Raw genomic sequence first — 17,776 nt, 5'->3', positions numbered from 1 at the left:
GAGAACCCCAGGTTTAGTTTAATGGTGGATGCCTCACAGTTAAGGAGAAGAAACTCTTTATTTTAATAACATTGATGGTTTTACTTCACCTTGAATTATTTTTGTTATTTAATATCTCTGTGTTATTATGATTGTAGGGCCAGGAGGCACTGGGCAGGGACAGGCCTACTGATTTGTGGGGCCTCAAACAAAAGAGTAGGGAATCCCATCTCCTGGAAGCATGATCAGGTCATGAGTTACCTTCCCCTCTGGTCCACCTGCTGGAGGAAGAACTGTGAGAATCCTGAGGTCACATGGGATGAAAGGCCCCAATCAGCTGCTTGGTTTGCTTGTGTTTATGGTTGATCTTGAGGTAATTCTGTTCTCATTTTAGTCACTGTTCATTTAGGATACTATTTCACATCAACGCCATGTAGCCCAGCAAAGGAGATAGCCTGATCATCCAATCAAAAGCAAAACAACCTCAGGCCAGACCACCACACAGATATACAGTTACACCTTACTGTCAGTACTGAATACAACAGCAACTCACTGAACTACATATAACTGCACTACAGGATAGACCCCTTTTTTTCACATGATTTTAAAGCAAAGATTCAAATCAGTCAAACGAGGGACTACAGTGACTTCTGCAAAAATGTGTGTAAGAGAACTTTTTTCATGTTTTATATATATTTATTGTAATCAAAACCACTAAACATATGGTAAGCCTAATTCTGCTCCCAGCTACCTCCGTGAGACTTCTGACTACAGTGGGGTGGCACATGCTCGACTGAAGGTAAAAATCTGTATCTCAGTATTAGTAAAATGATCTGGGTTAAGAAAGAAAGAAAAGAATGAAGGTAAATGGTCCTGTTGTGCCTGGCCAGCATGTATGTTTAATGGGGCCAAACCCCCCTGCTCACTCTGCCTCAAGTATTCTTGTGCAGCAGCCATTGCACCGTCTCGCTGGAGAGTGTGTGCACTGTGTCCTGCTATAACCGCTGCTGGCATTAGTTACCTGGAAGGGTACAGGATAAGGGCAGATTAATTAACTCCCATTCCATAGCTGGGACCATAGAGCTGCTTGGGTGTGTGTATGTGTGCAATTGACAGAGAAAGAGAGAGATGTGCAGTCCTCTGGGGATCCCGGCCGGTCTTCCCTCCCTCTTTATTGCAGTTGGTGTAGGTTTGTAGCTGAGGAGTCACAGCATATGCCAACCAGGACTGGATTCTCATTTGGTTACCTACAGATCCAGTAAGATCCAAACAGGTTCAGGATTGGTGTAGAACATGGCTGTAAAGCGCTATCACACTACTCAACTCCACACATTTGAAATACAGTAGCACCTTTCAACTAAAGATCTCAAAGTGCATTGTAATTCTGATTTACGCCTCACAAAAGCCATGTGAGGTAGGTAGGTATCCTCATTTAACAGAGCTGGAAACTGAAGAACAGAGAAGTTAAGGGACTTGCCCACTTTCACCCAGGAACCTACTGACCAACATTTTCAAACTAATTTCAGGAAGATTGGGAATGGAAGGCCTAGTGGGGGTTGGGTCTCTGCCCCTGCAGGATGTGATATGTTTGGGGTGGGCAGTTGTGTCCTGTCCTTAGGAACTGGGAGGCCCAGGTTGGGGGCGGGTGGGTTGGAGAGCAAGCCAGCCCCAGGCTCTCCTTGGAGTGGTTGCTCTTGTCTCACAGGGCTGGCCCAGCTCCCCATTCCTGTGTGCTGGCTCTCGCTGCTGCATGCACTACGGGAAAACAGGCTGCTATATGCCTTTCTGCTAAGCATATGCCTCTTTGTCAGTAATGTTTCTAAAGTATAAGGTGGGACATTTAATCTGACAACGGGTAATATATTTAATCTGTATTCTGTAAAAACAATTACACCTTGGATTTTTCTACCCACACAGAGCTAAAGTTTTAGCAAATTAAATCTACATATAAGGTTGCCCATTTCAATATTTCAATCCATTACTATTGGTTTAATTCTCCTTTTACAAACATAGAAGCTGGGGAGGGAAAGCGGGTTATATTTATCTTTCATCACAAAATGCACAACTCCGTGGATGCAGATGGGGAGGACTACAAAAACTGGCTCTTTTCTGAGGGTATTGCAACCCCCAGATTATTCCTGGATTGAAAGCCGGTTGGGTGGGGGAGACTTGCAGAGGAAGGAAATCCCCCAAACCCATTAGAGTAACAGACCAAATCTCAGTATCTCAATGAACTGAGATTCTAGCCCATCAACACCCCTTCCTGTCCAGCTCAGCCTCCCACCCGAAAGACTCACCTGTCCAGATCCTGAGCCAAGCTTCGTTCTCCTTTCAGCCTCTTTCCTTCTAGACCCCATTGGGGCTCCTTCTCTCTCCCCACCCAGCACTGAGCCCCCCTACAGGGGAAGGTGGCAAGCACCTCTGCTTCCCATCTTCCCTGCTCTCCCTGGCTGCTTTTCTCTCGGGCTCTCCCTGTCCTGCCTGAGTCACCTCCCTAAACACACACAGGCCCCCTTCACCAAGCCATGCCCATCACTCTCACCTCAAACAATAGCAAGCCAGCATCATCCCTGTCTCGTAGGGAGTGAGCCAATGGAGCCGCTCTATTTTGAGCTCCTGGATTCAAGATGGCAATGCTCATGACTTGCGGGAGGTCTAGGTTGGATATTAGGAAACAGTATTTCACCAAGAGGGTGGTGAAGCCCTGGAATGGGTTACCTAGGGAGGTGGTGGAATCTCCATCCTTCGAGGTTTTTAAGGCCTGGCTTGACAAAGCCCTGGCTGGGATGATTTAGTTGGGGATTGGTCCTGCTTTGAGCAGGGGATTGGACGAGATGACCTCCTGAGGTCTCTGCCAACCCTAATCTTCTATGATTCTATGACTTCCCATTCCAGCAGCGGTGCAAGTGCTCACAACACAGCATGCAGACAGGGTTCTCCCCTCCCAGCTCTCTGCTCACCCCCTCCTGTCCCTGGCACTGCCAGATCACCTGCCCTGAGCTCCCCCTCCCACATGTCTGAGATAACATTATTAAATCAGGAGTTGGGAGTTTTTGGTTACAAATAGGAGTGTCGCTGACATACCATGAGAGTTTGTCAGTCTGCCCAGCAAGTTGGTACAATTGCTGGGCACAGAACTCAGCCTGCTGTTCAGAAAATACTATAGATACTTACTGGGTAAGGTTGAACAACAGTCAGGAGGATCGATTCTTTGCAGCTTCTGTAAGGAAAAAAAAACAGAGTGAAGATCCATACTTTCATGCTCTAAAAATAATAAGCTTTTCTTTCTAATGGTGAAAACTGTGATCCTGTGGCCAAGTGTTTATTACAATCACATAGCAGAGCATTAGAGAGATGAATAATATGCCAAAGTCACAATGAATGTTAAAAATGAAGTGTTTTCCAATGTAATAAAGCAACCTGACTTGAACCTTATTATGCAGTTTACGCTGGGAGATATTATTGGCATCATCAAATAATTGTGTGCGGCAATGATAGCTTTCCCTACTGAGCGTGGAATAGTTTGGATTCATCAAATCTGTTTATCATTTGCAAACTACTTATTTCTTTCACTGGCCTAATAAAATGCAGTTGTTTCTCATGCTATCCAGCTCCTGCAGATTCAGAACCAAATTTAGCTGAAGACACTGGGGAGGGATAGGTAAAAGTGAAGGCAGAATTTGGCCCTGAGAGTCTTCCTGATAAAGAGAATTTATCTTTGGGAATTGGGGGAAAGGAAGATTTTGAGAATATCCCAATTACAGTAAAATATTTACACATTATCAAAGAAAGATTATTCTTTAAAAATCTGATAGCTCTTTTTTGGGTAAAACCAGTGAATTGAAACCAGTTAAGCAGCACAATTATCTGAGCAGGTGAGTTTACAGGACAACACTAAATTCCATGTCAAATCTATTAAAACTGGAGAGGAAACCACTAGGATATTTTGCATGATCAAGTGATTCTGATAACTTAAAGGACAAATAAATGCTTATTTAATTACCAAAAGAGAAAACCCAAGTCAATACTTCATTTATTACATCATTGTTTTTTATTAGCTAAGAAAAGGTTAGTTGCCATTTTGTTGAGATGGAGTTGATTTTTCTGTAGGCTTTCCTAATTTCAAATGTAATTAATTGCCTGTTTATGTGATTTATTGCCTGGCCAAGTGAAGTGCAACTAATTTGAATGCCAGAACTGTTCAGTAGAACAAACTAAAATAAATCACAATTATAGGGTTAAGCACCATGTCACTGGTTCTGTATGCAATCACCCTCTGCTGCCAATTCACTGTATTGAAATACCATTGAAAAAAATCAGTGGAACCATGGGAAAAGGAAACAGAGGAGACACTCAAAGACCGGTAAGAAAATCTGCTTGGAATGTACCTGGTGAAGTCAGCATTTTCTTGCAGGGTGCCAACACCTGCTAAGAGAATTGGTCAACAGACTACCCCTTGCAGCTTATCAGATTCTACTCTTGTCAATGGCATTGCACAGGTGTAACTGAGGGTAAACTTTGACCATAGATTCTTGCAAAATTATAGTCAAAATGATAAAACTTTCTCAGTTCTCACATCAACTTCCCATTAATCATGTTATCTGTGTTATGTTATTAAAATAGTACAGATATCCCTTGAGCAAGAGGAATTGAAAGCTTTGGTTTTGTCTATTGTATCCTCTATCCCAGGCGGAAGAAGAAGAAGAAGAAGAAAAACAACAACAACAACACCGAACGATAGTGAAGCTTTGGAAGAGCTACATATGGTACATAAATTAAACATCCTTTCATAGAAAAGTCTACAAATCATTTAGCCTAGTTAAAATAAATAGTCGCTTGGAGAAACATTACATGCATGAATTTTTTATTTTCAGAAATCATATTCTGCATTTAATGCTAGGCTCTATTAGTAAGATTTATTCACTCATGAAACAGCATGTACTCCTTACTCATGGTGATGATATTTCTGAGGAAAAATAGCAAATTTTAAGATCATGGAAGTTTATAGAGGGAATTACCTTCAACCTCTATTAAATTAAAGTTCATAGATTTTAAGAGAATCTCAATCCTGTGTTTATAATCAACTAATAAAAATAATAGAACTATATCTGGTTTAGTGAAAAACCTACTACAATTTTGGGCAATCAAAAATATGCAATAAAGGCAATTTATCATGTGAAATCTCATCACCATAGATATGGTGTCTACATATTTATCTATATCTACATCCACCAAGGTAGGTAAGTAGACTGATTTACAGACAAATTTCTAATATATTGCAGACCCATGAGGCAAATATTTCATGTCCAATTGGCCACCTTCCTTGCCACCACTAGTGCACCTCCTCAGGATCTTATTCTAGTGTTCCAACCATTGGCCATGTGACAGGGTGCGGAGCAAAGGGTTGCTGATTCAACCCTCTGTCAGCCAGCTCCCATTTAGAGGAATAAATTTGAGCTGCATGGAGATAACTTGGCCCTGCTTGGGGAAGCAGAGACAGCTGCTGCCTAAATAGCTTGGGGCTATATAAAAGCCTCAGGGGAAGAAAACCAAAGGGGGAGCAGAAAGAAAGGGAAAAGGTAGGGAGATAACACCTCCCTCCTGTAGGTGGTGAAGGGCCAACTGTACATGGTGAAATGGTGGTGGGAACAAGCCTGTAAATAAACTGCACCTGTGGTTACTAACCCTCCAGGGTCTCAGAGTGACTTTGTGGCCCTAGCAGAGGCAGGAGCTGAGGGGGCCCTGCTGCGCTCTGCTACAGGCAACTTTAGAGTGTTGTCATTTTAAAAAAATAATTTGTCATAGAATTGTTTTCCCTCCTTAAATTAAACCTGTCCAAGACCCAAGATAGGCAAGATTCTGACTGGGCCAGTATCAGTTTTTTATTTTTTTTTATAACAAAAGGTGACTAATTTTTATCTTGGGGGGCAATTTCCAGCTTCGAATAGGACCAGCACTTGCACTGGAATGACCTTTGATGCTGGACCATAAATCAGGCATTTTTAGGTATAAGATGACATATCTGGTCATTTTTAGATATTTTTAGGGCCCCTTCTGAGCCTTGTACAATTAGACTAATAATACGGAGGCACCTGGCTTCATAGACAGAGAGGCACACAAAGTAGGCATTAAAATACAATTTTAAAGACTCTAAAACATTACTTAAAATAGTTTTCTGTAATACATATAGCTCATGCAAAATGCACGATGGTGGCATGTAATGTAAATGTTTTATCACCATCTGTTTGAGATGACCTGCATTAATAAATAAAATAATACCTTGCTCTTACATAGCTCTTTTCATCTTTCAATCTGAAAGCACTTGTATCATTATTACACTCACTCATGACTTCAAAACTAGCCCAAACTCATGCTGATGAAACCCTTACCATGCACATCACCATGTAGTTCCTATATAGATATAATGTGTATATATAAAAACAAGGAGTCCAGTGGCACCTTAAAGACTAACAGATTTATTTGGGCATAAGCTTTCATGGGTAAAAAAAACACTTCTTCAGATGCAGCCTGAAGAAGTGGGTTATTTACCCACGAAAACTTATGCTCAAATAAATCTTTTTTCAGAGTAGCAGCCGTGTTAGTCTGTATTCGCAAAAAAGAAAAGGAGTACTTGTGGCACCTTAGAGACTAACAAATTTATTTGAGCATAAGCTTTTGTGAGCCACAGCTCACTTCATCAGATGCAGTGTCTGATTTATAGACAAATTTCTAATATATTGCAGAGCCACGAGGCAAATATTTCATGTCCAATTGGCCACCTTCCTTGCCACCACTAATGCACCTCCTCAGGAACTTATTCTAATGCATCCGATGAAGTGAGCTGTAGCTCACGAAAACTTATGCTCAAATAAATTTGTTAGTCTCTAAGGTGCCACAAGTACTCCTTTTCTTTTTTTCCAAATAAATCTGTTAGTCTCTAAGGTGCCACCACACTCCTTATTGTTTTTGTGGATATAGACTAACACGGCTACCCCGATACTTATGTATATATACACATATATGTTAAAACTATATAACCTGTATACTACACTACTCCATCAAGTGTATATATATAGGGAGTATATATATGTACACACACACCCACCCCACTCACCCCCACTGGATGTGTGTGTTCTATTAGATATTAAATACATAAACAAACTGATCACATGACCTAATTTAAATTTGCACCATTGCTCTCCTATAAACTTCAGGAAAGCAACAGCACAAGGCAAAGACAAAAAAATCACTGTCAAATTTTCCCTTTGCATAAGCTTCTTTTCTCTTTTATTCACATACCTAAAGTATGGCTTCAGAAGGTATTTATGCATATCACAATGCCTGTAACTTCCATCAGATTTCCCCATTTTTATTCTACTGATCTACCCATCACTTAATGAGTTGAAAAAAGATTGTAATCAAAAGTAGAATTTAGACCATACAGGCTAAAAGACCAAATCTATATTTCATGGCATTGTCAAAGCCTCTAGTTTTTTAGGGTGCTCTATCATCTGCCCAGCCAACAAAGAATTCAAGTATCTACGGCCAAGTTCTCTTCATTTCAGAAAAGGGAATTAACTGAGGAATACAAGTCTACAAAGTTGCAATGAGAATGGGAAATTCAGTGTCTCATTTCTTCGATCTTTGCAAAACCCTGTATTATGATTATATTTGTCCATTCCACCTACTCCTTGCAGGTACTTCAGCTGTAAGAAAAAGAGACTATCAATGGTCTGAGAATCAAATTACAGAACATTAAAAAAGATCAAAGTATATTACTGAGCATTATCTCTCTCAGAGGACATGAGGCATTAACATTCCAATGAGAGACTGCTGAATTGGAATTAATTTGCAAACTGGATACAATTAACTTAGGTTGAATAAAGACTGGGAGTGGATGTGTTATTACACAAAGTAAAACTATTTCTCCATGTTTATTTCCCCCCCTACTGTTCCTCACACTTTCTTGTCAACTGCTGGAAATGGCCCACCTTGATTATCACTACAAAAGGTTCCCCCCCCCCACCGCTCTCCTGCTGGTAATAGCTCACCTTACCTGATCACTCTTGTTACAGTGTGTATGGTAACACCATTGTTTCATGTTCTCTGTGTATATAAATCTCTCCACTGTATTTTCCACTGCATGCATCCGATGAAGTGAGCTGTAGCTCACGAAAGCTTATGCTCTAATAAATTTGTTAGTCTCTAAGGTGCCACAAGTACTCCTTTTCTTTTTGCGAATGACATCACTAAGATTGTCCTTCTCTGAAATGTCTATGCTGTGTCTTGCATTTTGGGTCTTTGCCAAACGTAACAAAAGTCTGTGTTTCATATTTGGATCTTGTTGGTCTAAGAATTATGACTGTCACCAGAGACTCCATACATAATTACATTTTCTGACTTAAAGAAATGTAGTGTTATGTTCATCTCCTGAGTTAAAATCTGGGAGCCAAAAGTAATAGGTTGGCAAAAATATCAATCATATTCAAAGCAAAATGAAGCCATTTTTAACTTCCCAGAACTAGGCTAAGAAAAGCTCTGTGATTATGCATTTTAATGTCATTCATTATTGTAGACATTAAGACAGCAAAAGATTTTTCATCTTAAATCTGAGATCAATCTACTGTAGTCCATTATACTTGGCTTCAAAGGGTTTGCTTTTATTTTAACTGCATATATATATATATATATCTGAGTGAGTGAGTACATATACACCCACCCACCCACCGACACAATCCCAAAGTTCTGCTACATCTCCCTATGTAAGGGAATTCAAAACTCCAACCTATATGGAATTTTAAAGTTTCTGGCTGACTGTTCCCCCGAGAGACAGAGGTTGTCCCCAAGCTCCATGTGAATGTATGGGATCTAGCAAAGGACTGAACCCTGTGTCTCTCACCTCACCAGCCCTAAGCACCAGGCTATAAAGTTATTCTCGCTTGCTTTTTCTCTCTGGACCAATGACTCTTTCATTATTTATTCACAGTAGCCCAGCTTCAATGAGAGAGAGAGAGAGAGAGAGAGAGCCCCACATAAGACTATCTCATGGTCCGGTGGCTGGACACCCCTAGTTAAATCCTTTCTCCTCATCAGATACAGGAAGGAATTGAACCTGCATTTCCTATACCTTGAGCCATCATCATGAATGTTAGGTATGTTTTGAGCACATCTGCTAGATAGAGCCCCACAGGCAAGCAAAGCACTTTGTCTGCCTGTCTTCCTCTGGTTTGTGGATAGCATTGGAGCTTAGGCAGGAAATAGGCATCCAGACATCCTGGAGTGAGGAAGCAGTGCAGATGCCCAGAGTCAGAAATTTAGGCACCTAGGCAACTTTTACCTTGAATATTTAGGTGCTGGATGAATTTAGATGACTAAAGGGTTAGGGGGGTACGCCAGCGGGCATTTTCTGGATTGCAGTGGAGCCTAAACCTGGTATTTAAGCACCAACATCTAGGGGTTTGGTGAGTAAGTACCCTTGTGGATCTGGGCTTGTGACTCAGCACCCTTCACAACTCAAAGCTATGGCTAAGAGCTCATAATCAGCTCCACGGTGGTACACAGTACAATGTTAGAATTCTGGATCAGATCCTCATGCCTGACCTCTTTGTAAAAGATCTGGAGCAGTGTAAAGGGGTCCTAAAGCCCTGGTTCTGGCTGGGGGAGAATTCCTCCCGTACAATCACTGAGGAAGACAATCAGATGGATGCCTCCCAAAGACCCCTTTGCAACCACTGCTATATCAGGGATGAGGCCATAGTACACAGCACTGAGGAAATTCCAGGCAGCCCTGTGGCCATAGGGCAGCCCTGGGAGGCTCCCATAATTGAGACAGGCACCCAGAGCTATATCTACTCTGGCACTTTTGTCGGTATAACTTATGTCGCTCAGGGGTATGAAACAACACTCATCTCAGTGACATACGTTACACTGACAGAAACGCTGCTGTGGACAGCGCTATATCGGCAGGAAAGCGTATCCCACCGACATAGCTACCGCTGCTCGTTAGGGGTGGTTTAATTATGTTGACGTGAGAGCTCTCCCGTCGGCATAGAACAGCTGCATGGGAGACCTTACAGTGGTGCAGCTGCAGGGCTACAGCTGTGCCGCTGTAAGTTCTCGGGTGGGCTGACGTACAAAAGTCTTAAGACTCTTAGAGAACCTCACCCATGGCAACTGGTAGGAAAATACAATGAGCCATTAGATTTGGGGATGTCCAATAACAATCGACTAGAATTTCTAAAGGCACTTTGTGGTGTGTTTAATTATTCCTAGCAGTATTGTAGTTTGGATAGCTGCACTGATTCAGGAAAAAGCATTAAAAAAATCTCCTTGAAAGATTTAAGTCTGATATTACAGATGTGAAGATTTCCAGAAGCAGAATTAGTCTGTATGTGAAGCTGGTAGTTTTGCAGGATTTGTATTCAAACAAATCTGACCCCTCAAATAGTTCAAATAATGGATGCTTAAAATGGCCACTGCCACATAAGAAGACATAAGCATATGATTATTACTGCACTGCAGGATCAAGCAGAAGTAGAAACTAGGCTGAGAGAGAGGACACTCTGATTCTAACATAAATATCTTCAATAATAGCAACAGGAATATAGAAAATTACCATCAAAGCAAATTGCTTTTTATATAAATGTTCTCTCTTTTAAAGGTTTGGCACAGTGTGAAAGTCTATCTTTAAAACTGTCAGTCTGCAATTGGCACTAATTGGAATCCTTCTTGGCAATCTCAGCACGGGGCCAAGGAGTGAGTGTGTGCGGAGATTGAATTATTCTCTTGCTAATAGAGGTGGCCCCATCAGATCAGGATTGAGGCATGTTGGCTGACAGTGAAAGGAAGCTTGTGTTGCTGCAATAAAGATTTTGAGGAGAAAGAAGCCCTCATTCTCTAGGATTGTCTGTCAGTTTTATGGGCACTGATTTCACTTAATTTTTTCCTTTATTGTCATTATGGTGGGGAAAGTGCTAGGAATTCTACCTATTTAAATGTCACTGTTTTACTATCTAAGATATTACCACCACCACAAAAACCAAAACAAAACAAATAGACGGCCCAAATCACCAACTGTTTCTATAGGACCCACAATATTTTGAGCTCCATTTACAAGAATACAAGTAGCATCATAAACTATTTGGAAGCATCAACTAGAGCAGACCGTGGCTACCCAACTGCTTAGCAATGTTATTGCCGGCTATACAGAAAGAAGGACAGGAGACATTTGACATAGGTTTAATCAGGCCACAACTTTATTATTAGATGTCTCAGACTACCCAGCAGATAAGTACAGTGCAGGTAACCCCATATTTATTCTGTAATTACCCGGGGGGCTTTTACCAGCTCCCCCTCTTTTTTCATCCAAGTCCCTTCAGCAAATTTATTGCTAGCACCTTACCATAATCTGGGGGGGGCTCCCTCCAGCTACCCCTCTTTTTCCATCCAGGTTCCTGCAACAAATCCATAGCTGGGACCTTACCACCCACCCCCCTTGTAGGAGGGCTAAGGTGGGCTATAAGTATGGGGGATTGGCTTCCTGACGAACCAATCATAGAAGTCCCCAACTGCCACCCATTTGTTCCTTTAATGAATACCTCTTTTTAAATCCTTTTCCAAGCCATCTGATCACTGTACGTTCCCTATGGAGTACCTGCACTGGACATCTGCCACAAGAGGTGCCAGCAATTAGCTTGGCTGCCTCCCCCTCACTCCAAACCCAGTCAGGTTCCCAGACATCTTTACTGCCCCCCTCTTTTTATATTGGCCAAAACAAATGGGATCCCAGGCTTTACAGGGGAAGCCCATACTCCCTGAATAATTTGGTGCCCCAGGATGCCCAAATTGCTGAGCTTTTTATGACCCCAAGATTTTTGGTCACCCGGCCGGTAGAATCTGTCGAGCCTTCTCCACTTGGTCGGCGCTCCATGGCTCCCAGCCAGACCCTGAGTTAATGTATGTATGATAACACAGCTCTGCATCAAGCCCCTTCTTGTTCTGGGCAGTAATTGAACTCATTTACACATTCTCAGCTAGTGTCTCCAATGTGTGTCATATCATGTCAGTGACTGCTGACAGGCCCCTCAGTGCACAGCAGTGTCATGAGCTGGTCCAATAATATGTTTCTCCTTCCATGCCAACGCAGCCTTGCCTCATCACTGGACACTGATAGCCAACCCTTAAGGCCACTAGGATGTCCACCTATGTGCATAAGAAAAACAATCCTGTGCCCAAAGATCCACACCACCGTCTCCATGGCTGGTCTGCCAACATCTGAAATGGCATCATAATATGTTAATGGCGACTGACCACCTGAGGTTGCACAACGTATTGTATGCCTCTGAATGCCAACACCCAATTGTCAGAATTGCCTGTGCCCCTGTAACCCCCTGCACCACTGCTGTTGTGGCCCTAATTGCGAATGACAGAGAGCCAAATTCCATAGGGCAGAACCAAGCTCCCAGCCTTTCCGGAAGATAGCAAATGCTGTCCAGTCTCCTTGATCAGTCATTGACCATCACAAGTTTAATATCTCTGCTTGCCCCTCCTGGTGTACATCACCCTGTTCCAAGCCCCACCTTGACACTGCCCCTACATAATCCAGGCATCTGCTCACTGACTCCAAAAGTACCAAAACTACTTTTAAGAATGCTGCTCCAAGCAAGGCCATTTAGATTCCTGAGCATGTTAACTATGATGTGCCTGCATGACTGCTGCATGGGGCCATTGGAAAACAAGCACCCTGCCAGCAACCTTTCAGTTAAAAGTGCTGTGTGGATATGGATAACCATTTAGCCCAGTGACAAATGTAACAGCCGGAAGACAATTCCAAGATTGTTGAGGATGCCAAATGATGGGTTGCATGGGACCCTGTGTACCACAGCAGCCACTGCTCTGTAATGGGCCATTGGGTGAGCAGCCTTTCTGCTCCTGTAATTGCATGAATTTGTTAAGACTTGTCCCATAGCTCTGACATGTGAAAGGAGTCAGTACATCTCCATTAAGCTTTATTAAGTTACTTCCAAATGAGCAACCTTAACATCTCCAGCTGAACTGGAAATAATGCCCTTGCCAACCTGTGGGTGGCACTTGATTTAACTCCTATGCTGGTTCCCCAAAAACAAATACACCACCCAAAATGCCAACTGTTTACATAGGACCCACAATATTTTGAGCTTCATTTACAAGAAAACAAGTAGCATCATAAACTCCTTGGTAGCATCCACTAGAGAAGTTTGTGGCTACTCAGCTGCTTAGCAATGTTAATTGCATCGAGCATATTACATTAATTCTTTGTTTCCTCACTGGCTTCTTGTTCATTTCCAGGTACAATTTAAGGTTATTGATTAGATCAGCTTTCTCTTCGTACAGCTCTGTGATCGTTGTTATCAGTTCAAGTGCTTAGGAAGGCTGATACGCCCCCCAGTTTAATTCTCAAGGATGCCATGGCCAGTAGCGTTAAATGGAAGGTCTTCAGCCCTAGAGTTCACATGCCCCACTGATCCAACAGAACCAGCATTGCTCATTGTGACCATGTGTAAGCATGTGTCATGGGAAGCATCAGACTACCGCCATGCTTACACATGGGGAGTGTGTAAGCATGGGGAGCCTGACTGATGTGCATGTATATTTCAGTAGGAATGAGTCTTTCATCCAGTCATAATGGTAGCATTTTCTGGCCACTTTGCACGGATGTAAATGATTACACGAGGTATAAGGCAGGAGAGAACCAGGCCGCAGCTGTGTACAGTATACTCCCAGTGAGAAAAATTGACCTTTTAAAAAATTGAGCTCACTTGTCTAATAATTAATTGTTCAGCTTTCCTCTTCTAATTAGCCTTTCTGCTCGTTTGTTTTACAGGATCAAAAATAGATAAATTGAGACAAACCTTCATCTGGAACTCGGAGATAAGTCAGCCAGGCCAAAGTTTTGAATGCTGTGCACTCTCTTTTGTTAATCACTAAAGTTCCAAGAGCTCTGAGGCAGAATTAACTTTAGATGTATAATCAACAAGGTGCAGTGAAGCCTGGCCCCAAGATGGCTATTTATCTCCTGTCTCTAAGAAGGGAATTACAGAAGTACTGTAAATTACTTTAAAGCAGTATACAGAGGAGGGAAATCTTACTTAAAAAAAGGCAGCTCCCATTCCCTTGAAAACTTTAAGACTTTATTCATCAGGCCACACTGTTGCTATTATATGAATTGTGTGTATTGCCTCTGACTAAGAGTGTTTCCACAAAAATGGATGCCCAATTTTTGACAGTTTCCAGGCAAGAGAAGTGCAATTTTGTGCATGCTTTCATGTGTGCACATATAATCAGTTATCTACAGGTGGGACCTCGGGTGCACACTGGCACATATATATTAGATATAGAAAATTCTGACCCTTTTTGTCAACATACTTGTAGAGGACTTGCACTGGAGGAGTGCAGAGCAACATCAAATATGCTGCTTTCTACAATAAAACCAGAGGAAACACTGTCAAGGTGAATATGCTCATGTTACCAAAAAAAGGTAGAAATGTTAGGAATTTCTAGTCTTTTAAATAAAAAGAAAAAGAGGACTTGTGGCACCTTAGAGACTAACACATTTATTTGAGCGTAAGCTTTCGTGAGCTACAACTCACTTCATCGGATACATTCAGTGGAAAATACAGTGGGGAGATTTATATACATAGAGAACATGAAACAATGGGTGTTACCATACACACTGTAAGGAGAGTGATCACTTAAGGTGAGCTATTACCAGCAGGAGAGTGGGATGGGGGGGGACTTTTTGTAGTGATAATCAAGGTTTCCAGCAGTTGACAAGAACGTCTGAGGAATTGTGGGGGAATGGGGGTCTGAGGAACAGTGGGGGGTGGGGGGAGGATAAACGTGGAGAAATAGTTTTACTTTGTGTAATGACCCTTCCACTCCCAATCTCTATTCAAGCCTAAGTTAATTGTATCCAGTTTGCAAATTAATTCCAATTCACTAGTCTCTCGTTGGAGTCTGTTTTTGAAGTTTTTTGTTGAAGTATTGCCACTTTTAGGTCTGTAATCGAGTGACCAGAGAGATTGAAGTGTTCTCCAACTGGTTTTTGAATGTTATAATTCTTGCCGTCTGATTTGTGTCCATTTATTCTTTTACGTAGAGACTGTACAGTTTGACCAATGTACTGGCAGAGGGGCATTGCTGGCACATGATGGCATATATCACATGGGTAGATGTGCAGGTGAACGACCCTCTGATATTGTGGCTGATGTGATTAGGCCCTCTGATGGTATCCCCTGAATAGATATGTGGACAGAGTTGGCAACGGGCTTTGTTGCAAGGATAGGTTCGTGGGTTAGTGGTTTTTCTCATGCTCTGAATTCCTTGGGATGTTTCTGATGTTCCTAGTGGGTTCAAAACCAATCTAGTTGGGGCTGGGTGAGGAAGAGGCGCTAAATGAATCATGTTTTTTAATGAGTTTCAGGATATAGAAGCTGTTTTGTGATCAAACTAAGTTTTGGAGACTCCCTCAGATGTCTTGATGAAATTACTGACCATTTGATTTTTAATCCATCGGTGGAAGAAGGCAAAGTATGTTTAGGGAAATAAGGGTGTAACTCTCCAAAACTTGTGACTTTTTCTAAGTGATTACTTCTCATTATTGTTTGAATATCCTTGGAGACAGAAAGAACGGATATTTTTCTTTTCACTGAATTGCAGATCCTGTCAAGAAAGCCCCCTTTCCAAGTAGGTCATGTGCTGCTCCACTCGTTACAATAACAAGTGACAGCCCAGGACTGAGGTAATCAAAACTTTTACATCCTGCAGTGGATGCAGAGGTTAGCCACAGAGGACACCTTATTGAATACAAGGGATGGACTGGTACTTTCTAACATAGCAGTAGTGAAACACAGACAGGATTGCTTTCTTAGCATTAATCTCCTGCATGGACACTTTCAATCTGAAGTAAAGTGGCCTTATTTCACTGAAGTTTAATCCTCCCTGGAAAGGGAGAGACTTAGGGCTTGGCTACACTTGCGAGTTACAGCGCATTAAAGGAGCCCCAGGTGCACTAGCTCACTACTCATCCACACCGGCAAGGCACGTAGAGCGCTCTGACTCCGTGGCTAGAGCGCTCCTGGTACTACACCTTGGCGAGTGGAATAACATTTGGTGCGCCCCCGATGGAGCGCCACGGTGCCAGTGCGGATGCCCATGTCTATTAATGTGCTCTGATCGGCCTCTAGAAGTGTCCCACAATGCCTGTTCTAGCCATTCTGGTCATCACTTTGAACTCTACTGCCCTGCCCTCAGGTGACCAACCATCAGATCCACCCTTTAAATTCTCTGGGAATTCTGAAAATCCCCTTCCTGTTTGCTCAGCAAGGCGTGGAGTGCTCTCAGCAAATCTTGCCAGGTGACCAGGCCTACAAGCACCAGGCAATCCCCAGTATGGAGCAATGGTGAGGTGCTGGACCTCATCAGTGTTTGGGGGAAGGAAGCTGTCCAGTCTCAGCTGCACTCCAGCCGTAGGAATTACGATACCTTCGGGCAGATATCAAGGGACATGATGGAAAGGGGCCATGACCGGGACACTCTGCAGTGCAGGATTAAAGTGAAGGAGCTGCAGAATGCCTACCGCAAAGCCCATGAGGCAAACAGCCGCTCCGGTGCTGCCCCAACGACTTGCTGTTTCTACAAAGAGCTGGACGCGATACTTGGGACCGACCCCACCTCCACTCCGAGTACCACCATGGACACTTCAGAGCCCAGTTCAACAAGGCGGGAGGAGGAGGAGGAGCAGCAGCAAAGCAGGAGTGAGGGTGCTGAGATAGAGGACGAAATCCCGGAATCCCTAGATGCATGCAGCCAGGAGCTGTTCTCAAGCCAGGAGGAAGGAAGCCAGTCGCGGCGGCCGGTGCTTGGGGAAGGACAAACACCAGAGGAGGTTCCCGGTAAGCGGCTTTTATTTTGGGAAGGAAGTTATTCAGTGTGGGCTCTTGGGACGAGGAGCGTCAGGGCTGCATGCATGCCTAGATGTGGAATAGCGCATTGATATGCTCTCTCACATCGTGGTAATTGGCCTCTGTGATCTCTTCAGAGGTCTCATCCAGAAGCTGGGCAATCTGCTTGCACAGGTTTCTTGGGAGAGCCACTGTGCTCCTTGTCCCAGTAAAGCTAACTTGTCCATGCCATGGTGCTGTGAGGGGCGGGGGGACCATTGCTGCACACAGGCAAGCTGCATATGGGCCAGGGCAGAATCTGCATTGCAGTAGAAAACCCTCCCTTGCTTCCCAGGTCACCCTCAGTAGCGAGATATCTTCCAGGATAAACTCCTGTGGAAAATGTGGGGACAGTGTTCAGTATAGGGGCCCCCTGCTGCTGTTGGCTCTCCCCAAGGCACAGAAACCCAGAGGACAGTACAGCACTGAAACAATCAGTCATGCTTGACCCTGTGCTTACTCACCATTTTGGCGCTCCCATGGATTATGTGCGCTCGCTTTGGGACGGGCAACTTATGCTATTGTGTAGACTGTGCTTGCCCTTAAGTATGGGGGAATCATTGCTCTGTCTGGTGTGAACAATGCTGCCTCTGTTAAGTGTTGCATTTTGCCTTTACAGATGCAACCTTGAGATCTCAGCTGTCTCTGTTATCGCCAGCTGAAAGACTCCAAAGAATCAGAAAGAGGCCTTGTAGAAGCAAGGAACACATGTTGCATGAAGTAATGCAGCATTCAAGTAATGAAAATCAAACTGTGCTGGAGTGGTGGGACAGTGAAAGGATCCTCCAGCAGAATGAGGAACGCTGGCACAAAAGTGC

At 43.1% G+C, this 17,776-nt stretch overlaps 1 protein-coding gene across 6 annotated transcripts in view; it reads right to left on the bottom strand.

The window, feature by feature from the left end:
• Positions 1-17,776, bottom strand: part of FRMPD4 (FERM and PDZ domain containing 4) — a 435,982-nt gene that overhangs the window by 44,472 nt on the left and 373,734 nt on the right. For all 6 annotated transcript variants that reach the window (XM_043502671.1, XM_038382491.2, XM_043502497.1 and 3 more), the window contains one exon: positions 3,154-3,199. In XM_043502671.1, the coding sequence (XP_043358606.1) occupies positions 3,154-3,199 (46 nt within the window). The remainder of the gene's footprint in view (positions 1-3,153; positions 3,200-17,776) is intronic.

This window comes from Dermochelys coriacea, chromosome 1 (genome assembly GCF_009764565.3).
Source record: "Dermochelys coriacea isolate rDerCor1 chromosome 1, rDerCor1.pri.v4, whole genome shotgun sequence".
Classification (NCBI taxonomy): Eukaryota; Metazoa; Chordata; order Testudines; family Dermochelyidae; genus Dermochelys; species Dermochelys coriacea.
Note: the sequence above shows the minus strand (reverse complement) of the source record. Positions and strands in the feature narration are given on the sequence as shown.